This window comes from Bos indicus x Bos taurus, chromosome 2, assembly GCF_003369695.1.
Source record: "Bos indicus x Bos taurus breed Angus x Brahman F1 hybrid chromosome 2, Bos_hybrid_MaternalHap_v2.0, whole genome shotgun sequence".
NCBI classification, from domain to species: Eukaryota; Metazoa; Chordata; class Mammalia; order Artiodactyla; family Bovidae; genus Bos; species Bos indicus x Bos taurus.
Window position 1 is genome coordinate 37,631,703 of NC_040077.1, and position 25,961 is coordinate 37,657,663.

Below are 25,961 nucleotides of genomic sequence, written 5' to 3' on the forward strand. Positions count from 1 at the left end.
TTATTTCAGATGGCAATCTTGAATAAAATGTTACAGATTTGGCTAAAGCTGAATTCCTAATAGTTCCCTCCTTCCCTTTCTTCCCTAGAGGTACCACTATCTTAAATTGGTATCATCCAGAAATATTTTTTATAATTCTACTAGAGATGCACTGAAGTATAAACAATACTAAACACTATTTAAATTCAGTATCACATATATTTTTAAATGTTCATAAGGATAACCTCATATCTATTCTTTTGTAACTTGTAGTTTTCACTCAAAAGTCTGTTTTGCAAATATGTCCATGTTGACACATGTAGTTATTTCATTTTAATGGCTCTTGAGTTTACTTACTCACAGTGAATTTCCACAGCTCAAGCTGATTTTAGAAAAGGCAGAGGAACCAGAGATCAAATTGCCCACATCCGCTGGATCATCGAAAAAGCAAGAGAGTTCCAGAAAAACATCTATTTCTGCTTTATTGACTATGCCAAAGCCTTTGACTGTGTGGATCACAATAAACTGTGGGAAATTCTGAAAGAGATGGGAATACCAGACCACTTGACCTGCCTCTTGAGAAACCTGTATGAACAACAGACTGGTTCCAAATAGGAAAAGGAGTACGTCAAGGCTGTATATTGTCACCCTGCTTATTTAACTTATATGCAGAGTACATCATGAGAAACACTGGGCTGGAAGAAGCACAAGCTGGAATCAAGATTGCCGGGAGAAATACCAATAACCTCAGATATGCAGATGACACCAGCCTTATGGAAGAAAGTGAAGAGGAACTAAAAAGCCTCTTGATGAAAGTGAAAGAGGAGAGTGAAAAAGTTGGCTTAAAGCTCAACATTCAGAAAACTAACATCATGTCATCTGGTCCCATCACTTCATAGCAAATAGATGGGGAAACAGTGGAAACAGTGTCAGACTTTATTTTTGGGGGCTCCAAAATCACTGCAGATGATGACTGCAGCCATGAAATTAAAAAATGCTTATTCCTTGGAAGGAAAGTTATGACCAACCCAGACAGCATATTAAAAAGCAGAGATATTACTTTGCCAACAAAGGTCCGTCTAATCAAGGCTATGGTTTTTCCAGTGGTCATGTATGGATGTGAGAGTTGGACTGTGAAGAAAGCTGAGCACCGAAGAACTGATGCTTCTGAACTGTAGTGCTGGAGAAGACTCTTGAGAGTTCCTTGGACTGCAAGGAGATCCAACCAGTCCATCCTAAAGGAGACCAGTCCTGGGTGTTCATTGGAAGGACTGATGCTGATGCTGAAACTCCAATACTTTGGCCACCTCACGTGAAGAGTTGATTCACTGGAAAAGACCCTGATGCTGGGAGGGATTGGGGGCAGGAGGAGAAGGGGACGCCAGAGGATGAGATTGCTGGATGGCATCACCGACTCAATGCACATGAGTTTGGGTGAACTCCAGGAGTTGGTGATGGATAGGGAGGCCTGATGTGCTGCGATTCATGGGGTCGCAAAGAGTCGGAGACAACTGAGCGACTGAACTGAACTGAACTGATTCACAGTTTATTTCCCATATCTATCCTGATTCTAAGTTTTTACTTTTCCAAATGATATAGTAAGCATTTGTATTTGTCTTCCTGTACATACCTGTCAGACTTTCTCCTGTGATATTAAGTTCTTAGTTTTAAGTCCTACTCTCTGGCCTGCTGATTCTTCTCATGGTTGAGTTTTTTTTTTTACTTGAGTTTTTAATTATCTGATTGTGAGCTCATCTTTAGTGATGTTAGTTTCTCAGCTGGAGATTCTTAAACAATGCATATGGTTACATTTGGACTCTAAATTCACATGGGGTACAGCCCTGGGGTTGTCCAAGAGTGCATTTGAGGCCCATGGCTTATGTTTCTAAGTTCAAGTGTACCACCACAAGCACACAAGGCCTCACTCTTTGGTCCCTAAAGGAGTATTAAACCTAAGACTCTAGTGCTTGGCTGGGGGCTTGACTATGCCCAGGCCTCCTGCACTGGCAGCTCAAATACTCGTGACCCTGGCTTCTGGTTCTGTATTTCTAGAACCTGAGGATTTTCTTTGCTCCTTTACTATTTCTTCTAGTTATTGACCTATATTATTGAATATCAAGTATTTCTAGGAGCTTACTGAGAAACTTTTATGTTCATTTTTGTTGTCTAAATTGTCAGAATAAACATCTTAACTGAATTCTTTAAATATTGATTTAATTTTTCTAATAGTATAAATTATATTTGAAAAAAATCTGTTGGTTCATACTTTTTGGAAATGTTCAAAACTACATTATTGAGCTTGTGAACTGCTCTTTTTTGTGCTGAAGATACAGATAACCTTAAAAAAAAAACTGGGTAAAATTAAAACAAATTTTTGTTTTGACAATTTTAACTTTCTTAATAAATTATCTAATTGAGTTATATGTTAGAAATTTTTGACTTATAATTTTATACCTTGCTTATAATTTCTCATCTTAAAAAAACTGATGTTTTTAAAATGTTCACATTATTTGATATCTTTGTTTAAAGTTTTCTTTATTTGCATGCTTCATGATGTACTAAACATACGTATGTGCATAACTGTTAAGGATCAAAGATGAAAAAATTCATGAGAATACAATTTATCTGTCTAGTAATTTTAAATGGATAGCAATCAGCTACAAACAGCATTCTACTCACCAAGTAGGATTTTTTGGCTATGAATAATAGGAGATACTGAGAAGTACAACAAATATGATGTTAGAAACAACTGAGAGACAAGTTACTACGGGCACACACCTACTTAGAAATAAACAAACTAAGCTTAAAAATGCAAGCAACAGAAGTATTGCATAGTAGGCTTTCTTGGAATATGTAAATACTAAGAAAGAAACCCACAGATTGGATAAACAGTGATTCACCAGTTGGAGTTGTGGCAGTAATTCATATTCTAATGATGTTTTAAAATAGCGTAACAAGTTATTTAAATATAAAACAATACTTGTGATTAAATGTTTTTTTGGTCCAGTAATAAACTCGTTTTGTGCTGATTTGAATATACAATTATTTCAAATAGTAATCATTTCATATAGTATTTTTACAGAGTTCTAGAAAACTCAAGGTAAATTGAAGGCATTTTTCAAAGCTAGCTAAATGCTATTACTTGGAAATACTTCTTAGTTAAAAAGGAAAAAAAACAAAAAACCAATATCAGGTTTCCAAAATCAATTAGCTTTACCAAATAATTAGCAATTAATTGTTAAAACCATTCATTAACTTTGTCTACATATAATAAATCAAATTTCTAAAGGCAGCTTAGTGGCTTTTGTTAGAGAATCGTACCAGTGCCGTATAAAACACTTCAAGTACAAAACCGAAGGATAATCAATATTGCAAGAGGTTTCTCAAAATTAGAATAAATTGACATTGGTGGTATCAATTTTAGGAAGACAAGTTAACAGTGACAACACTAAAAGCATCATCTGCTGCATCTAGGACAATTAATGTGGCCCGTGACTTGAAGGCGGTTAAGAAGATAAAGGCATTTAAAAAGAGCCATGGGTGTACACGTGTTCCCCATCCTGAACACCCCTCCCACCTCCCTCCCCATACCATCACTCTGGGTCATCCCAGTGCACCAGCCCTGAGTACGTGTACACCCACGGAAGATTCATGTTGATGTATGACAAAACCAATACAATATTGTAAGGTAATTAGCCTCCAATTAAAATAAATAAATTTCTATTAAAAAAAATAAGCTTGCAAACTAAAAAAAAAAAAAAAAAAAAAGATAGAGCCATTGGCCCTGTACCTGGTGCTGGCGATGCTTGGTGATTCTGCTCCCAGCCTACATCTTTCTAGCTGACTGGCAACAATCTGCCTTTCCACCTCCAGTTCTCGGGTGAGTCGCTGAAACTGAAGCTCCTGTGATTCAAGGAAATAAAAGGAACATAAAGCACCGGGTTGCTCAGGCAGATACATGAACTCATGTATGTCACAAGAAACACAGGAACATGCCCAAACATAACACTATAGTGTGGTCTTACAAGAGCAGGGTTTTGGATGGAATTGTGGGCCTAAACAACCTACTGATTTGAACTCTTACAAACAAACTTAAAGGCACTAGAATTTCAATCTGTTTGAACTGAAATTACATAAATCCTTATTTGGCCTTTTTTTCCTTTGGTTCTAATTGAGGTCTTCAAATAGTACTTATGCCACAGGGATGTAATGTAAGGGTTGCAGAGTCCTTACATTAGAGGCACACCAACCAATATAAATAATCTCCTCATCCTCAACAGCTAATATTTTCATCTCTCATACTGTATGTTAGCTCAGCATTAAAAAAAGTAAATTCCTGTGATGAGACTCGCTTGACAGTATTAGATACAAAACCATTCAATTGTTAAGAAAAAAAAAACATTACAATACCACAAAAAAGTCTGTTATATTTATCTATAATACAAACACATTTTTCCTACTGTCACAAATGCATTCATGTGTCACTGTATGAAGGGACAAGAGAAAAAATAATGAACAAGTCTGAGTCATAATATAGAACTTAAAATTGTATTAAAAAGATGGAAGATTGTCTACAGAAATTATATTTTTCATACTATGATGCATCATGAAGGCAAGTATTCTATTCTAAGAGAAATCTTTTAACATTATTTGTACTTATCTCATTGTTATCTTAACAGGATTTTAATATATAGAAAGCAGGCCATGCTATAAACTATCTATAAATCATGTACGCTCTAAAGGCTTTAGGCCACAAATAACATCTCCAATAACACCTCAAGCTCCCCTGTGCCATATTAACTCCTTACAAGTCTACTCAAAGCAAATGCTGAACTGTAAGTGGTTTAATTGGACGCTGGCTACTGGTTCAAAACACCAGGGAGATGCACCTTAAGCAAAGGAACTAATCAGACATAGAACTACCTTAGTTCTGTTAATAATAATATTATTGACAACATACTATCTATGACAGTAAAATACAATTCGATTGGAAAGTGAATTAACTCCCTGTGAGATTAGGCAAAGGTAAAACTACTTGGCAGCACTGGCTGAGCAAATTCTACAAACTATTCTTAGAATCATTCTTAAGAAAACAGTCCGTGAACTCTTATTGCTTTCTGATATCGACATTTCTTTCCTAAGGAGCCCAGTTGGTGTGGGAGAATATACAGCAGTAGTAACAGTTGTTACACTGAAGAACTATACACAGAACTATATAAAAAAGATCTTCATGACCCAGATAATCACGATGGTGTGATCCCTCAGCTACAGCCAGACATCCTGGAATGTGAAGTCAAGTGGGCCTTAGGAAGCATCACTACGAACAAAGCTAGTGGAGGTGATGGAATGCCAGTTAAGCTATTTCAAATCCTAAAAGATGATGCTGTGAAAGTGCTTCAATAATATGCCAGCAAATCTGGAAAACTCAGCAGTGGCCACAGGACTGGAAAAGGTCTGTTTTCATTCCAATCCCAAAGAAAGGCAATGCCAAAGAATGCTCCAACTATCGCACAATTGCACTCATCTCACACGCTAGTAAAGTAATGCTCAAAATTCTTCAAGCCAGGCTTCAGCAATAAGTGAACCATGAATTTTCAGATGTTCAAGCTGGTTTTAGCAAAAGCAGAGGAACCAGAGATCAAATTGCCAACATCCGCTGGATCATCAAAAAAGCAAGAGAGTTCTAGAAAAACATCTATTTCTGCTTTACTGACTTATCAAAACCTTTGACTGAGTGGATTACAACAAATTGTGAAATATTTTGAAAGAGATGGGAATACCAGACCACCTGACCTGCCTCTTGAATAACCTGTATGCAGGTCAGGAAGTTAACAGTTAGAACTGGACATGGAACAACAAACTGGTTCCAAATAAGAAAAGAAGTACGTCAAGGCTGTATATTGTCACCCTGCTTATTTAACTTATATGCAGAGTACATCATGAGAAATGCTGGGCTGGATGAAGCACAAGCTGGAATCAAGATTGCCAGGAGAAATATCAATAACTTCAGATACGTAGATAACACCACCCTTATGGCAGACAGTGAAGAAGAACTAAAGAGCCTCTTGATGAAAGTGAAAGAGGAGAGTGAAAAAGTTGGCTTAAGGCTCAACATTCAGAAAACGAAGATCATGGCACCCGGTCCCATCACTTCATGGCAAATAGATGAGGAAACAATGGAAACAGTGAGAAACTTTGTTTTTTGGGGCTCCAAAATCACTGCAGATGGTGATTGCAGCCATGAAATTAAAAGACGCTTACTCCTTGGAAGGAAAGTTATGACCACCTCAGACAGCATATTAAAAAGCAGAGACGTTTCTTTGCCAACAAAGGTCCGTCTAATCAAGGCTATGGCTTTTCCAGTGGTCATGTATGGATGTGAGAGTTGGACTGTAAAGAAAGCTGAGCGCCGAAGAATTGATGCTTTTGAACTGTGGTGTTGGAAAAGACTCTTGAGAGTCCCTTGGACTGCAAGGAGATCCAACCAGTCCATCCTACAGGAGATCAGTCCTGGGTGTTCATTGGAAGGACTGATGTTGAAGCTGAAACTCTAATACTTTGGCCATCTCATGAGAAGAGTTGACTCATTGGAAAAGACCCTGATGCTGGGGATGATTGAGGGCAGGAGGAGAAGGGGACGACAGAGGATGAGAAGGTTGGATGGCATCACCAACTCAATGGACATGAGTTTGGTTAAACTCCAGGAGTTGGTGATGGACAGGGAGGCCTGGCGTGCTGCAGTCCATGGGGTTGCAAAGAGTCAGACATGATTGAGTGACTGAACTGAACTGTTGGCCCAACAATGCTGTAAAATGGGATCATAATGGGTAAGGGGGACACTGCCTACCTCTACTTAACAATTCCTGGATCACAGGCTTCTGATCAATGTTCAGCCATAAAACACCAGATTGATAATAATTGCATAATATTCAGTTCCAGGCTAAGATCACTGATTTTAAGGACAAATACTATTATGTTTACTTCACAGTCTTTGTCCTTAAACAGCATCATAGCTTTTGTGATACACTTCCATTCTTTCAATTATTTTGTGTGTGTGTATGCTCAGTTGCTCAGCCATGTCTGACTCCCTGTGACCCCAAGGACTATAGGACCTAACTCTGTGTGACTCCATGGACTATAGCCTGACAGGTTCCTCTGTCCATGGTATTTTCCAGGCAAGAATACTGGAGTGGGTTGCCATTTTCTTCTCCAGGGGATTTTCCTGATCCAGGAATCAAATATGACTCTCATGCACTGGCAGTTGGATTCTATACCATTGCAGATTGTTTACTATACACCTCTTTTCCTGGAAGATGCTGCTTATACCAAGCTGGGCCACGCAAGGACCATCCGTGCATCTCAAAATATCCCCCAACACATTATATAACTTTTGAGTTCTTAGTTTAGTGGCTACTAAGGATTGAGGACTGGAGGGTTTCATTTTGGGATGGCCAAAAGTTACCAGGATAGGATTAAGGTATGTTTTATACTAGAACAGTAGAAAAATTTCCATTCGTAGAAAAAAAAATCTATTTTAGTAGTTTTTTTTTTTTTTTTTAAATTATGTCTATAGCTGCCTATGGTCTTTTGAGCATCCTTTCAAGGAAATATTTGGGAAATTTCCTGCTTGAAGGCAGACAATGGAACTTAATGTCCCATAATTCCTTCCCTCTGAAGCAGATACAGGCAACTTCAGCTCTGCCGAGAAGGTGCCAGACTGTGACCAGGATGCTGAAACCAAGATGTTGACATCAGAAAACACGAAGCTCGTTTCCTCTCTTCCTTTCACCTTCTTGCTGCACTTCCTGTGGTAGAAATCGAGGCCAAGTTTCTAACATGGAAATAACCTCCACACAAACTGTGTTTATACTTGATGGCAGTGCCAGTGTTTCCTTGATTTGGACACTATTTCTGAGAGCTCAGTCTCAAAGTTTGTTCTCCAGTCCTGGCAACAAACATGGGAATTCACGAATAACCACTAATAAGTATTTTCCCCCTGCATAATTAGCCATGTTAGTCTCTTTTTATTGCAACTAGAAACTCTGACTGAAAGACCTCTAGAAATCATTTATAGTTGTCAAGTTATGAGAAGAGCCTCAGTACCCATGATGCAGCTAATTTTTTTTAGAAGTTGGGCAATTCCTTTAACACTCATTTGGACTGAGTAAAGTCCACATTGTATCCCTCCTAGCTGCAGAGTCTATAATATTGAACATCACTGGCTACTTTTATCAAACCCATTTCACCCATTATTTGCCCACCCTTCTCACAAGTAGAACACAGTTAAAGCCTCCACAGCAGACTCTCAGGAAGCTGTAAAGCATGGAATCTATTCAGGTTACCTAATACTTGTGAACATTTACAAGCAAAATATATGTACGCTTTGTTGTAAAATTATTAATATTACACTAATTCCAAAGAATATAAGTTGAACTCCCACATGTGACTGCCATCAAGATGAATGAGTATGATATAAACATTTGACAATTTTGTCTCCACTGGATTCTTAAGATTGATTGACAAGGAAGACAGTATTACATAGTCATATAAAAACACCTCTAATGATTTCCAAAATAATACTCATCAAGAGGATTATGCTGTGATACCATCCCTAAATTTTAATTTTTTTTTAATCCTCTCAACATAATGTGTGAAATCTGACCCTTACCACTGTCTCCAAAACTGGGCATCTAAATTATGGGAGGATCCTTTGAGAAGAGCAAGGCAATAATGTTAAAATCTTCTGCCAGTGATTTAGTACATCACAACTTCCCCTTAAATTCTGTTAAACAAGACCATAATCAAGGTTAGAAAGAAAGTCAAGGCTACTGACATGCTATAAAAATGGAGTCAGTTCACATGTGTTTGGAAGCTTTTGTTTATATTTACTTCATCTATCTCAGGTAAGTATATCAAAAATCATTCTCTGAGAGTCAAGCGGACAGAAGAAAACATAAAGATTCACTTTCATGATCTTGTATGGTAGACAGAAATGTGTGGCTGAGGAGGCCCAAGGAAAGACTCGCTGCCTCAGAGGTCATGCCTTCAGGGGTCCCTCAGCTGAAGAGAGCCTTCGTGACCCAGGAAGTTATATCCTTCTGGGCAGGCTGCGTGCAGCACTGACTGAGATGAGAAGAGAAAAGCCAGGTTCAGACATGCTTTAGACTTTGCCATCAGCTTAACTTCCTGGCATAGTATGTGGACGCCCCTGACCCCAGTGCCCAAGCCTGCTTTTTCTTCCCCTCTCCTCCATAAGAGCTGATCTATAATACACACTCTGCATGAAAACTCCACTTCAGTGAGAACCCAACCTGAGATGGTATTGTTTTCGGATTCTTTTACAGAATGACAGGAAGTTTTCTCTCACTCCTAGTTTTTAAAATTGTGAGATTCTTTAAATGTACTGAAAAAGTACAGACAGTAACACAATGAGCTTTGGCAAGTCTGACCTAGGTCTAGCAAATCTTACTCTTTTGCTACATTTGCTTCAAGTGTTTTGAGAAATAAAGTATTACAGATACAATGAAATCCCCTGGTTTCTCTTTCCTGGATCTTATTTCTCTCTCTCTCCTTTTCTCTCCAGAAGAAACCATTATCTTGAATTTGGTGTTTAATATTCACATGAATATTTTATGTTATTACTACTCCATATATAAAGCCTTTAACACTCCATACATACAGTACCATAAATAATACATAGCATCACTTTGCATATTCATACAATTTATATCAATGGTATACAAAACACCTAGTGTTCTGCAGATTGCTTTTATTACAATATGATTTTGAGATTTATCAATATCAGTACACCTAGACCCAGTTCATTTATTTCCATTGCTCAACAATATTCTATTGTATGACTACGGCACAGTATATGTGTATGTTCTCATCATAATGAACCCTTGGGTTGTTTCCAATTTTGTGCAATTATCAACATGCTGCAAAACAAGCATCTTTGTATAAATCATCTATACACGTGTGCCAGACAGTTCCATTAGAGTCTTAGATATGGAATTGTTGAGTTGAAGGCTGTGTACATCTTCAAATTTACTTGATAATGATTATTACGCTACCTTCCAAAGTGGTTGTACCAATTTACATTCCAGTCAGCATTGTATGAGAGTTCCAGTTTATGTACATTCTCACTGATGCCAATCTGCATGTGGGGGCTTAAATTTCTTTTCATTTTTTTCTTTTTTGTAAAGGCATGGAATGATAGGCATGGAGTAGTATCTTGCATTTATTTTATTTTGTGTTTCCCTGCTAAACAACATGTTTTCATATGCTTATTGGCTACTTAGGTACCCTCTCCTCGCACAGCTATCATACACTGTCAGGGGGCCAGGTTTCTCAACACCCTTGCACTAATGCTTTAGGTTTGGGCGAGGGATAGCCCATTAGACTCCCCACAGTAGGCTGTCCTCAGAGGGCACACAGTGTGCTCAAGATCACCTAGGCTTGACACACACCTTCAGGGTGGAAGCCAGGTTTACTGTTTACTTGGCTTAGGAGTCTCACTTTCATTTTGGTTTTCGTTTCTATGAGTTCTTTACTTTCTTGGCAGCTTAGCCTTGCTTTTGAAAAGACAATTTAAGCACTTTATTCAGTATACATATTTAGTTTCTTTTAGGGGAAGACTAGTTAGGGTACTGAATATACCAGAAATGGGAGTCTCCACAGCTTTTTCATATTTTCTCTGAATTTTTCTAAGCTTTATTCAGGGGGAACTTCTTAGTATTTCTTTCAATTCACTATTTCCCTGTTTGCCTTGTTAAGGGTTCATGTCATCTGTTATACTTTTTTCCAATGGCAATATTTTCCATTTCTGAGACTTCTAGTTGGGTCTTTTTCTTACCCACCTGTTCCTGCTGCTCATTTCAAGTGAAATCTGTTCCTGCTGCTCACTTGGAGTGAAAGCTCTATCATCTCCCTTTCTATTTAGGTTTACCTTTACCTAAACTCCACGTACCTCAGTCCTAAGAGACTTTAGATTGTGATTCAGTGTTTCTTTCAGACAGAAATAATACTGCATACCTAGTCATGTCTCCTGCCACTGGCTTCAAGAAGCCCAACAAGCATTAGGTTCTTCCGCTTTCATTTCCTTCAATTAGCAGGAAGAGCTCCAACCCAGACCACAGTGTCAAGGACCCTGGCGCTGGCATTGAAAACAAGGTATTCTTCACCCTCTTGTGGCCTCAGGGCCTCTCTCAGCTTCATTAATTTCTCACTGATGGCCAGCAGTCACATATTTCATGGCTCTTTCCACCTGTGCCCTATGGAAGCCTCACTCCAGTTTGCAAATTGTTTATAAACTTGTCATTTTTTTTACTCAGAATATTCTCCATCTCAAGGTTACTAAGAAGACTCTCCCACTATACGCTTTAACTGAAATGTAGTTCTTTCCTGAAAATATGCTTCTTCTGACCTCTCTCTGGTGAAGACTATGCATTCTTCAAACATCACAGCTGAGGTGCCCAGAGCAGGAAGCTGGCCATCACTGGCTCATTACCTCTACTTACTAGCATGAAGTTGTACATAGGATTCCTCATAGACCCCCTGTCAGCTGAATCTATAATCATACTCCCTCTTACACTCTTGTATTAAGCCATGCTCTCTTTCCCCTTAATTGTTGGAGACGATTATTCCTCCAAACATGTGCAAAAGCTCACTGTTTGGGGGTCATGCCATCCGATTACAGTTGCCCACTTGCATCACTAGATCTATTTACTTCAGGCTGTTCTAACTGACTCACTAATTCAAGAGTGGCTATAATAGTTACTAACACTGTGATGGTGACAATTAAGAAATAGCAGCAGGTATTCCTATCAGGTCATTAGTGATCCTGCCCCCAAATTTCCACTAATTCTTTCTCTTCCAGGCTTGGTGGGGGCAGTGTCCCCTTCTTGTCTAAGGCCGGCCTCTCCACGCCCTCTTGCCTCCTCTAGAATCTTGCTTCTCTTTCCTGAATTGTCGGTGTTTCCTCTCAGGTTAATGCTTAAGTCTTTCTCATTGGAAAATATCTTAACCTCAGGACTCCTCAATCTGTTTCCTTCTCCTTGACCTGTACTTCCTTTAATTAAATATTTCTCTTTAAATTGACTCCTTTTAAAAACAGTATTATCTCAGTATTAAAATAATTGAAATCCTGATTTCTAATGCTTTTATGGATTTTCCAGGCAAGAGCACTGGAGTGGGTTGCCATTGCCTTCTCCATTTATATAATCATCTTAATATAAATTAAAATACATAATTTTAAAAGATGTATATCTGTGCATTTAAAACCCATTCACATTAGCAATACAGGTACACCACACCAGGGGATGACACACCTTTCCATACCTACACAACTCAGCAGGAAAGTCTGAGTACTGCTTAGACTCAAAGAAGTAAACTGACATGATCATTATTTGATGTAATCAGTGCCTAAGTGAGAATATCTATATTTTAATTACTGTTGCCTAAAAATCTTCCAGTAATAATTTTTTTCTAATTTAGTATGATGAAAGAGTTTTATATCACTTAAATATCAATTATCACTGCATAATAATATGTTGGATTTTTAAGGTCCACAGGATTTCACAAGATATGTCCTAATCTCAGGGTTCCCAGGCAGCACTAGTAGTAAAGAATCTGCCTGCAATGCAGGAGACGCAGATATGGGTTTGACCCCTGGGTGGGGAAGATTCTCTGTAGGAGGGCATGGAGACCCACTCCCATATTCTTGCCTGGAGAATTCCATGGACAGAGGAGCCTGGAGGGCTACAGTTCATTGAGTTGCAAAGAATCAGACACAACTGGAGTGACTTAGCATGCACACACATCCTATCTCAGGACATACTGATATTATAGCATTTTTTCTCTTTTCCACATTAAAAAGATGAACAAATTATGGTCATGATGATATCTTTGAGGATCTTGAGTCAGGCCTGGGGAACTACTTTAAAAATGAATATTCAAAAAAAAAAAAAGAATATTCAAGAGCTAAAATATTCAAAACATCCCAGATAACTGTTCCCTAATCTAGGTTGACACTAAAACCAAAGCAGTCATAGTTTCAAAGCATCCCTAAATTTCTCAACCTTGAAATAACCATTCATTAGCACAGACATGATCAAATGCTCTTTCTATCACAATTACTTAATAACTGACAAGTCATTATTAAGTGTATTTGGTAGTCCCTAAAAATCATACATAATTATAAAAATGCTAACTAAGTATATGATATTTATATCATATACTTTGTACTGACCAGAGCCTTTTGTTAAAAAGAAACACTGCCTTTCTCAACCAAACTGTGTTCTCAGACAACAGAGTCCCACAGGTTTGTCCTTATTGGAAGGGGTTTAAGCCTTCGAGGAAGTTTGAAAAATGCTGCCCAGAGGATCCCAAATGTTGGAGGTTCACATGACACTAGAATATAAAAAGTTCTCAGGTGTCTACCAGTAAGAAATTGCTTTGTCTTTGTACTACCTGGAGATTTTTCCGTTTATTGAAACTAACCTCGATTTTCCAAAGAATAACTATTTACATTGCAAGGAACAATACTGCCTTGCAGAACACAACTTAGTCAACACTAAAAATTCATCTCATGTTTATTGTATTTTGAGATGACTGAATTAAGGGACATTGCCTTGTGTTCTACACTAAAAAAAAAAAAAAAAAAAACCACCACCACCACCACCACCACCACCACCACCACATCTACTGGAAAACCCAATTTTTCATTACTTTGGTCCAGGCTGAATATTTACAACAGGGAGGTCACCACAAATGGTTAACCTTCAGATGGAAACTCTTGACCTCACATCAGTCCAAAGACAGGAAGAGAACACATTATTAGAATATTTCTGATGGATCAGTTGCCCTAACCTATGCCCAATGCTTCTTACATTTAGATCTTTTTTAAGATAACAGAAAAAATGAGATATGACCACCAATCTGATTTCCTATTATACTAGTTAACATTCTATAGGAGATGATCAACATTCAGATCTTTATTGTTTTATCCTAGTAGCAAATCACATAGGATTATATCAGATTTTAGCTTTGATATCTATCCTTCAGTTTTAATGAAGCAGAGAGGAAATAGCAAAGCTTACCAGATGCTCTAAATTTATATTCTAAAGCTCAGGCTCTTATCTGTAACTGTCACCAAAGCTCCTTTATTAGGAAATCAAAATAAAGGAAGAGAGGTTTACACTGAAACACACTAATGAAAGCTTTGCTTAGAGCCACATGTGGATGAGAAGGTCAGCCAAATAGGCAAAAGCTCGAGCTTTTCCTACAGCACCACCGATGGCTTTATAAAAATCTGTCTGCCACTACAAAAAGCTCATTGCCACTGGCTCTTAATCTCTTTCCTGGTGCCCTCTGACCACTGCATGGGTCTGTGTACACCAGTGATGCCCAAATCTACTACGTCTAATCAGATTCAAACCGATGTTTTCAATGGTAGTGAGCTAAGCAGCTCTACTCAACAGATGAGCCATGCCCCACAACCAGCCATACCACCTTGCCTTCTGTGTTTCCTATGTTTCCACTGCAGAGGTCCTCAAAGTAGGGGCTCTGAACCAGCAGTATCAGCATCACTCGGAAACCTACTTGAATCAGAGGGGTCAGGTCCAGCTTGAACAGGTCTTCTGGGAGATTCTCATGCACACTGACCTACTGGAACCACCATTCCTCTTTGAAAGTGAAAGTGAAGTCACTCAGTCGTGTCTGACTCTTTGCGACCCCATGGACCGTAGCCTACCAAGCTTCTCTATCCATGGGATTTTCTAGGCACGAATACTGGAGTGGGTTGCCATTTCCTTCTGCAGGAGATCTTCCCGACCCAGGGATTGAACCTGGATCTGCCGCATTGTTGGCAGACGCTTTACCGTCTGAGCCACCAGGGAAGTCACATATTCCTCTTTCAGTTCAGTTCAGTCGCTCAGTCATATCTGACTCTTTGTGACCCCATGAATCGCAGCACACCAGGCCTCCCTGTCCCTCACCAACTCCCGGAGTTCACTCAGACTCACGTCCATCGAGTCAGTGATGCCATCCAGCCATCTCATCCTCTGTCGTCCCCTTTTCCTCCTGCCCCCAATCCCTCCCAGCATCAGGGTCTTTTCCAATGAGTCAACTCTTTACTCAGGCTCAAAAATGTAAGTGTTTTCATCTTTTCATCATTTTTCCCTTTCTCTTATTCCTCATTCCTCACATATTAAATGGTTTCCCAAACCCTGTCACCCAACCTCTCTACCACTGCTGAATCCATTCACTTCCTTGCCATACCTGCCACTACTATCCTAATTCAGAGTCACATTCACCTTAGATTATTATAATGACCCTGCACTAAGTCTCCTCCCCACCCAATGGTGCTGAGGAGCCTGGCCTCGCTTTTCACATCTTTTCCAGATAAATCTGTTGAAGGTACAATATATTGATCAATAATCCATTCCCGAGTGTTTCCTGTGCTCCAGGCTCTCTGCTAAGCTTTAACATGCATTACCTTGCTAACTTCCTAGTCAGCCTGCAAGGGAGTGAAGGTTACCCTTGTTCACAGAGAGCTGACTTGTCTGAAGTCATCCAAATCCAGGGTTTGAATCACATCACTCTGACTCCTAACTCCATGGTGTTAACCACCATGCATCATGCCCCTTGCAGCCAACCTGTAATATGACTTACAAACAGTCAACTCAGCCTTATTTTAAGACCCTCTGCAGTCTGCCCTAAACCTTTTTTCCCCCTCCCCCAGGATCCTGTCATTTCCCTTCTTGTACCTGAACAGAACTATTCATTTTTTTCCATACATATCACTCAGAGCTTGTTCTCATGTGACTCCATCCACCTGAAAAATCACCTTCCTATGTGCCTAGACTCCTTTTTCCAGCCCTTGGGTAAAGCACTTGGCCATTACATGTGCTGGATTTACTAAGCTGAATTCCCCTTAAAGAAGAGTGAAATCTATATTTGATTCATCTAGCTTCATGGAAAACCAAGACAAGAAACCCCTGCTAATTTATTCATGGTGAATTTTACACAGTACACTTTATTTAGTATGTTATAATCGATCACATGAATTTTTAAATTGAATGATACAACAGGATTTTCTATTTTTCTTTAAAGTCACAAAGAGATAAGAAGGCAGAGCTGCAACAAGAAACTGGTGTCCCTAAATTTTGTTGACTGCTTTTTCAATTAATCAACTCTATCAGGGATTTCTTCAATTTAAGTCTGAATTTGGCAATAAGGAGTTCATGATCTGAGCCACAGTTAGCTCCTGGTCTTGTTTTTGCTGACTGTATAGAGCTTCTCCATCTTTGGCTGCAAAGAATATAATCAATCTGATTTCGGTGTTGACCATCTGGTGATGTCCATGTGTAGAGTCTTCTCTTGTGTTGTTGGAAGAGGGTGTTTGTTATGACCAGTGCATTTTCTTGGCAAAACTATATTAGCCTTTGCTCTGCTTCATTCCATATTCCAAGGCCAAATGTGCCTGTTACTCCAGGTGTTTCTTGACTTCCTACTTTTGCATTCCAGTCCCCTATAATGAAAAGAACATCTTTTTTGGGTGTTAGTTCTAAAAGGTCTTATAGGTCTTGAGAGAATCGTTCAACTTCAGCTTCTTCAGAGTTACTGGTTGGGGCACAGACTTGGATTACTGTGATATTGAATGGTTTGCCTTGGAAATGAACACAAATCATTCTGTCGTTTTTGAGATTGTATCCATTCTAAAGGAGATCAGTCCTGGGATTTCTTTGGAAGGAATGATGCTAAAGCTGAAACTCTAGTACTTTGGCCACCTCATGCGAAGAGTTGACTCATTGGAAAAGACCCTGATGCTGGGAGGGATTGGGGTCAGGAGGAGAAGGGGATGACAGAGGATGAGATGGCTGGATGGCATCACTGACTTGATGGACGTGAGTCTGAGTGAACTCCGGGAGTTGGTGATAGACAGGGAGGCCTGGCGTGCTGCGATTCATGGGGTCGCAAAGAGTCGGACATGACTGAGTGACTGAACTGAACTGAAATGATCAGGGATTTCATATTATTCATGGTGGCATGGGCAAATAGGTTCTTTTAAAAAAATAATACGCACGATTTCCATGGTGTAGTAGCTTCATGCCATTACTGACTTTCCCCATGCCACTTCTTCTCCTTCCCTCATTTATTTACACACGTTTCCATCTGCCAAATTCCTTGAGCTCTCAGGCATCATATATATACCACCTTTCAAAAAATCAGGAGTTTCCCAGCCCTGGCATGCCATTTCTGAAAACCTAACAGTCCAATGACACTTTAAGTTATTAAACTAGAAATGCCTTCTTTTATTTCCATTTATCTTGTCTCCTAATAGTAGAAATGTAAGCATCTGTGTATGAATATATGTGTGTATAAACATAAATGCTGATTAAATTTTCTATTGGTTGAGGTTTTACTAATTTATGTTTAATGTAATCAAATAATAAAAGAGCAACAGCATGAAAAATTGATGCCTGTAGTCAGTGTCAGTTGCAGTTGTCAGTGACAACTCTTGCTGTCATTTTCCAACAAAGTAGGCATTTGGTAGAATTAGTGTCAAAAACACAAAGGAGATTTTCTTTAAAAGGTAATGTCTTGAATATCTGATTAGATGTTACTTTAACATTCAATAAGAAAATATAAAAAATAATAATGACTTAACATTAACAATTTGTTTGGTTTTCAGTACATAAATATTTCAAAATTAGTAAGACCAGTGATGCAAATCACCTAATGTCAGATGCTTATTTGAGAGCTAACTGACTGTGCAGATGATAATAATGCATATAAATCATTACTGCGGAAATGGAAAAGTGAGAAGAATAAATGACCAACCTCCAACTTCCTGTCTGTGGATTAGTTGCTGCAAACACAGCAAAGAATATGAAAATGACAACAGAAACAAAAACAAGGGGAAATTTAATCTTCCTTTCTTTAGTAAGTCTAATAAATAGCACCAGGGAATAAGAGGCTAATTTTCAAAATGATTAATTTAAGGTTTGGTTAATAACTTAATGAAATGTAATGGAGAAAGAAAACAAATACTGTCTAGGGCAGGTAGCTCCTGTCTTATGATTCTACTTTTTAAATTTCTAGGCTTCCTTCTACAGTGGTTCTTCCTGCTTTGCAGATATTTTAAGACCAAAGTGTGGGGAAGGGGGAGGTAGCTGGACTAAGAATATACATTTATTAATTGTGCCCTAGTCAGTTCAATGGTTCCCTGAGAAATCTTGTTACCTAGCTCAAGAAGTATAAGAGGTATTCAATTGTTTTTCCTTTTTACCTTTTTAATTTTACATTTTATCTAACATTACTCTAATTTTACATTAATCTAACATTACCATTTGTTTTTAAACCTCCAGAAATTGTCCTGAGGTTCTTGAGAAAAAAGGGTAAGAAAAATCAATGTATTATTGATAACCACAGGACATTTCTAACATACAGGAAACATAAAAGCCTTAGGACAGAACTGGGACATGTCAATGCATCTGCATTATCTCAGGCCCATCCCTATTTTCAGGTCCACAGTATCCCTCTGGTTTGCTCTGACTCTCCTGCTTTCCCTCCAAAACTCTCTGTTCCTTCTATAGGTTAGCTATATAGAAAAGCAATGAAAATTAATACTTTGCTACCAAAAAGTGTATTTTCCTTGCTTAGCTAAAAAAGCAGACAAGTTAAATAATGTTACTTTTTATTTGCGTTAGGTCTATATGGCTGTAATAGAAAATAAAGAAACAAGTTTTTAGAAAAAAGGTCAGATTTCATGATGTTATTTTTCCTATTCAGACTAATTTACTTGTCTGAATTTTTAATTTACTATATTTAGAATTCTTTTCTCTTCCACACAATATATACTCGTGAAATAACACATTTATGTTTAAAAGATATAATTTTATATTAAATATCTTACTTTTTTTTTGTTAAGTCCTAAAACTAGTGGTAATACTAAGTCTCACTGAATGAAAGCCAACTGTGTGTCAGGCACTTTACATATTTTTTCTCTACTTCTTACAAAAGTGCAAGCCACTGTTGAGTTGAGGAACCACAGGGTGAGAGAGACAAAATAAATGACTTGCACGGGGTCACAAAATTAGTAAGTGAAGAGCTGGGAATGGGATCCTAAAATCTTGCTTTTTCCATTACAGGAAGCTGAAAAAACTACAGTTGTCTCATTTTCTATTCCTGAAGGTTATATTCTGAAAAAAACTAAGGTTGTCTCATTTTCTATTCTTGAAGGTTATATTTAGAACTATAATTGACTTTATTGCTTCAAAACTTTTTTCCAAAATCGAATAAAGCCCTAGAATGTAATAAAAATTAAAGACCCAGATGCTAGTATATATAGGAACTTACTAATTATGACAAAGGTAGAATTTCCTTCAATAGGAAAAGAACTGCGGGTATAATTAGAGAAAACAAAGCTAGACTACCACCTCAAGCCACCCACCCACCCACACAAGTTGTATAATAAATATAAGGGAAAAAACCTACTATATAAAAATATGACCTGGGATACTGGTTCCTAACCTTCTGGCAGCAGGGGTCAGTTTTGTGAACGACGATTTCTCCACAGACTGGGGGTGGGGGAGGGGTTGGCTTCAGCACGATTCAAGCACATTACATCTACTGTGCACTTTATTTCTGTTATTACTACATCAGCTCCATCCCAGATCAGCAGGAATTAGAGCCTGGAGACTGGGGACCCCTGACCTCGGAGAATATTCTTTTTTAATACATCAAAAAAAGTTGAAGGATAGCTGATTTAGAATCTTGTGTTGATTTCTGTTCCACAGCAAAATGATTCAGTTATACATATATATTCTTTTTAAAAATATTCACCATGGTTCATCATGCTGCTGCTGCTAAGTCGCTTCAGTTGTGTCCGACTCTGTGCGACCCCAGAGATGGCAGCCCACCAGGCTCCCCATCCCTGGGATTCTCCAGGCAAGAACACTGGAGTGGGTTGCCATTTCCTTCTCCAATGCATGAAAGTGAAAAGTGAAAGTGAAGTCGCTCAGTCGTGTCCGACTCTTAGTGACCCCGTGGACTGTAGCCCACCAGGCTCCTCCATCCATGGGATTTTCCAGGCAAGAGGACTGGAGTGGGGTGCCATTGCCTTCTCCGGTGGTTCATCATAGGATATTGAATAAATAGTTCTCTGTGCTATAGGGTAGGACCTTGCTGTTTATCCGTCTTGTAATAAAAGCGTACATGTACTAACTTCAACTCCCCACTCCCTCTTACCCCCAACTGCCTCCCTGGGCAGCCACGGGTGTGCCCTCTGCTTTCCTGAGTCCGTTTCCATCTCACGGACAGGTTCATTCGTGTCACAATCTGGACTCTGCATATAAGTGCTATTATATGATTCGTCTATGTCTGACTTCCTTCATTTAGTATGATACTCTCTAGGTGCATCCATTTCGCTGCAAACAGCACTATTTCATCCTTTTTTATGACTGAGTAGTACTTCATGGTATATTGTACCATATCTTCTTTATTCATTTGTTTGTTGACGGATGTTGTGAGTAGTGCTGCTATGGCTATATCTTCTTGAATTAGAGTTTTGTTTGGATATATGCCCAGGAGTGGATTGCTCTATTCTATTTTTAGTTTTCTGAGGAAGCAATATAGAGTTTTCCACAGTGGCTGCACCAACTTACATTCCCTCCAACAATGTAGAAAATATAGGAGAATAATTTTATACTTGGGATGACAGAGACATCCTTAAAGAAACCCCAAAAACATAAGAGGTAAAAATAAGATATTCAAATACATAAAAATGAAACTTCATACTCTTAAATATCAGGCAAAGTCAAATGCCAAAAAAAAAAAAAAAGAAAGAGAGCAAGAAATATCTGTAACCTCTAACACGTAACAGACATTTAAAAACACATAAAACAAATTCACACATAATAAAAATAGGCAAAGGGTACCAACAAGCAATCTATCTACGCTGAAATGTAATGCTAATTAAAATATCAGAAAAAAAATGTTAAATTTCATGCATAAGGAGAAAGAAAACCAAATGACAAAATGCCAATTTTCATCATATTGGCAGGTATTTTCAAAGTGTCTCATTCAGGGATAGAAAGGGACATTTGGGGAAAAGGGCACAGACATATATCATTCTTGTTAGTGTGGTTTCCTTATAATCTGATAACTTCTATTATAATGAAAAATATATATTCTGGACTTCCCTGGCAATCCAATGGTTAAGACTCTGTCTGCCAATGCAGGGGCTACAAATTTGATCATTGGTCTGGGGAAGATTCCACATCCTGTGGGGACACTAAGTTTGTACACCAGAACCACTGAGCCTGTGCTCTGTAGAGCCCATTTGCTGCAACCACTGAAGCCTGTTTGCTCTAGAGCCCATGTTCTGCAACAAGAGAAGCCACTGCAATGACACATCTGTGCACCACAGCTACAGAGTAGCCCCCGCTCAGCCAACTAGAGAAAGCCCATGCACAGCAATGAAGACCCAGGGCAGCCAAAAAATAAAAATAAATCAATTTTTAAAATGTGCACGTGTGTGTGTATATTCGCCATGACTTTGCAATTCCACTTCTGGATAGCTACTGTGCACAAAAAAAAGCAGTCATATACATAAAATCAATTGCAGCAGTTAGAAAAAAACTTGAAAATCTGTCTACATGGCAATATTTTAAGAAACTATTGAATCTCCACACTATACATAATAACTACTATTACATGGTTATTACAAGAATGAGCTAAATAGACCTTTATCTGTTGCTTCAGAAGGACCATTACATGCAATTAAGTGAAAAAGCCAGCTGAAGACCTTAGCAAAACACAACAAAACAATAAAATAAAAAAACCTCACTGTAGGTTAGCTTGATCATGGAAAAAAGTTTGATAAGGAATACAGCAGAGCATAAGATTGGTTACCTCTAGAGAAGGCAATCCGGAGAAGGCAATGGCAACCCACTCCAGTACTCTTGCCTGGAAAATCCCATGGATGGAGGAGCCTGGAAGGCTACAGCCCATGGGGTTGCTGAGGGTCAGACACAACTTAGAGACTTCACTTTCACTTTTCACCTTCATGCATTGGAGAAGGAAACGGCAACCCACTCCAGTGTTCTTGCCTGGAGAATCCCAGGGATGGGGGAGCCTGGTGGGCTGCTGTCTATAGGGTCACATAGGGTTGGACACGACTGAAGTGACTTAGCAGTAGCAGAGAGCGGGAATGAAAAAAGGAACAAGATACTATTTATGTTTATTTTCTTTTATTTATTTAATCTTTCTTCTTTATACTGCTTTACTTGTCGCAACAAGCATACGACTTCCTTAATTAAAGTGAAAGTCGCTCAGCCATGTCTGACTCTCTGCGACCCCATGGACTATAACGTCCATGGAATTTCTCCAGACCAGAATACTGGAGTGGGTAGATACTCCTCTCTCCAGGGGATCTTCCCAATCCAGGGATTGAACCCAGGTTTCCTGCATTGCAGGAAGATTCTTTACCGGCTGAGCCACAAGGGAAGCCCTAACCCAAAAAACTATGAAGAAAGAAAAGAAAACAAGGGCTAAAAAATTACTGTTTAAATACTACAAGGACAGATCCTACTTAGGAAACAATCCAATTTCTGGAAAACAGCATTCTCATTGAGAGAACAGGTTTTTCACCCTTTGGAAACTATTTTAGCACTCTAAAGGGGTTCAGTATCTTCTTCTGTTAGTTCCATACTGTTTCTGTCCTTTATTGAGCCCATCTTTGCATGAAATGTTCCCTTGGTAGCTCTCATGCTCTTGAAGAGATCTCTAGTCTCTCCCATCCTATTGTTTTCCTCTATTTCTTTGCATTGATCTCTTAGGAAGGCTTTCTCATCTCTCCTTGCTATTCTTTGGAACTCTGCATTCAGATGAGTATATCTTTCCTTTTCTCCTTTGCCTTTCACTTCTCTTCTTTTCTCAGCTATTTGTAACACCTCCTCAGACAACCATTTTACCTTTTTGCATTTCTTTTTTGGGGAGATGGTCTTGATCACTGCCTCCTGTACAATGTCACAAACCTCCAACCATAGCTCTTCAGGCACTCTATCAAATCTAATCACTTGAATCTACTGGTCCCTTCCACTGTATAATCGTAAGGGATTTGATTTAGGTTATACCTGAATGGTCTAGTGGTTTCCCCTACTTTTTTCAATTTGAGTCAGAATTTTGCAATAAGGAGTTCACGATTGGAGCCACAGTCAGCTCCCGGTCTTGTTTTTGTTGACGGATTAGAGCTTCTCCATCTTTGGCTGCAAAGAATATAATCAATCTGATTTCGGTATTGACCGTTTGGTGATGTCCATATTGTCCATGTTGATGATGTCCACATGATCACATGGTGATATGAGTTGTTTCTTGTGTTGCTGGAAGAGGGTGTGTGCCTGTTATGACCAGTGCGTTCTCTTGGCAAGACTCTGTTAGTCCTTGCCTTGCTTCATTTTGTACTCCAAGGCCAGACTTGCCTGTTACTCCTGCTATCTTTTGACCTCCTACTTTTGCAATCCAGTTCCTTATGATGAAAAGGACATCTTTTTTTGCGTGTTAGTTCTAGAAGGTCTTGTAGGTCTTCACAGAACCATTCAAGTTCAGCTTCTTCAGCATTAGTGGTTGGGGCATAAACATTGATTACTGTGATACTGAAGGTTTGCCTTGGAAACGAACAGAGATATTCTGTCATTTTTGAGACTGCATCCAAATACTGCATTTTGGACTCCTTTGTTGACTATGAGGGCTATTTCTTTGCCCTGCTTCATTTTGTACTCCAAGGCCTAACTTAAAGTGCCTGTTACTCCAGATATCTCTTGACTTCCAGTAGTCATGTATAGATGTGAGAACTGGACCACAAAGAAAGCTGAGTGTTGAAGGATTGATGCTTTTGAACTGTGGTGTTGGAGAAGGCTCTTGAGAGTCCCTTGGACTGCAAGGAGATCCAACCAGTCAATCCTAAAGGAAATCAGTACTGAATATTCATTGGAAAGACTGATGCTGAAGCTGAAGCTCCAATACTTTGGCCACCTGATGCAAAGAACTGACTCAGAAAAGACCCTGATGCTGGGAAATATTCAAGGCAGGAGGAGAAAGGGAGATGAAGGATGAGATGGTTGGATGGCATCACTGACTCGATGGGCATGAGTTGGAGCAAGCATTGGTAGTTGGTGATGTACAGGGAAGCCTGGCTTGCTGCAGTCCATGGGGTTGCAAAGAGGTGGACATGACTGAGTTACTGAACTGACCTGGAATGCAATTTGGTGCAAACTCTTGGAAGGGCAATTTAATAATGCCTAAAAAATAAAAGTGTACCAACCTGTTGACCCATCAATTCTAATGCCAATACTTAGGATATACTTGGAAAGGTAAACAAAAGCAACCAATCAAATGTTAGGAAACAACAACATCAGTCAGCGAAGGACTGGTGAAATATATTTGCTACTGCTGTTGTTCAGTTGGTAAATCTTGCCCAACTCTTTGTGACCCTATGGACTGCAGCATGCAAGGCTCCTCTGTCCTCCAAAATCTCTTTAAGTTTGCTCACATTCATGTCCATGTCCATTAAGTCAGTGATTCCATCTAATCATCTCATCCTCTGCTATCCCTTCTCCTTTTGCCTTCAATCTTTCCCAGCATTGGGGTCCTTTTCAGTGAGTTGGCTCCTCACATCAGGTGGCCAAAGTAATGGAGCTTCAGTTTCGACAGCAGTCCTTCCAATGAATATTTAGGGTTGATTTCCTTTAGGATTGACTGGTTTGATTTCCATGCAGTTCAATAGACTCTTAAAAATATTTACAGTATAATATAGTAAATATATTATATATATATCTCTATGATGGAACTCCATGCAATTGCTAGAAAGGGTTGAAGGAAATCCACATGTGCTGGTATGATCTATACCATTATTCCAAACATGTGTGGAATAACCAATAAGAAAGACTACCCAGGAAAATAAAGCTATGTAATTGTTTTTTAAAAAGACAAATGCTGAAATGAGCAGAATTTTTTTCCTTGATATACTCAGGAAACTTAACCAGGTAAGGTTTAACCATTGGGAAAATGAACTAGATGTTTGTAGGGTAGGTTACTTGTTATTTTATACTTTTAAGGAGAGTGAAAAAGTTGGCTTAAAACTCAACATTCAGAAAACGAAGATCATGGCATCCGGTCCCATCACTTCATGGGAAATAGATGGGGAAACAGTGGAAACAGTGTCAGACTTTATTTTTTTGGGCTCCAAAATCACTGCAGATGGTGACTGCAGACATGAAATTAAAAGACGCTTACTCCTTGGAAGGAAAGTTACGACCAACCTAGACAGCATATTGAAAAGCAGAGACATTACTTTGCCAACAAAGGTCCGTCTAGTCAAGGCTATGGTTTTTCCTGTGGTCATGTATGGATGTGAGAGTTGGGAGTGTGAAGAAAGCTGAGCGCTGAAGAATTGATGCTTTTGAACTGTGGTGTTGGAGAAGACTCTTGAGAGTCCCTTGGACTACAAGGAGATCCAATCAGTCCATCCTGAAGGAGATCAGCCCTGGGATTTCTTTGGAAGGAATGATGCTGAAGCTGAAACTCCAGTACTTTGGCCACCTTATGCAAAGAGTTGACTCATTGGAAAAGACTCTGATGCTAGGAGGGATTGGGGGCAGGAGGAGAAGGGGACGACAGAGGATGAGATGGCTAGATGGTATCACTGACTCGATGGACGTGAGTCTGAGTGAACTCCGGGAGTTGGTGATGGACAGGGAGGCCTGGCGTGCTGCGATTCATGGGGTCGCAAAGAGTCGGACAGGACTGAGCAACTGAACTGAACTGAACTGAAGGTGAATAATTTCTTTTAACTTGTATATTCATCTGTTACTAATTTCTATAAATACAATAGAATAAGAACTGCTGTTTCATTTAAAACCACACTAAGTACCTAATTTTTACTATTAGTTAAAGGCTCTAATTCTGACCTATTGAAA

General features: G+C 39.0%; 1 protein-coding gene across 11 annotated transcripts in view; it reads right to left on the reverse strand.

The window, feature by feature from the left end:
* PKP4 (plakophilin 4) overlaps nt 1-25,961 on the reverse strand; it is a 258,891-nt gene that overhangs the window by 122,173 nt on the left and 110,757 nt on the right. For all 11 annotated transcript variants that reach the window (XM_027560148.1, XM_027560114.1, XM_027560139.1 and 8 more), the window contains one exon: nt 3,770-3,882. In XM_027560148.1, coding sequence (XP_027415949.1) covers nt 3,770-3,882 — 113 coding nt within the window. The remainder of the gene's footprint in view (nt 1-3,769; nt 3,883-25,961) is intronic.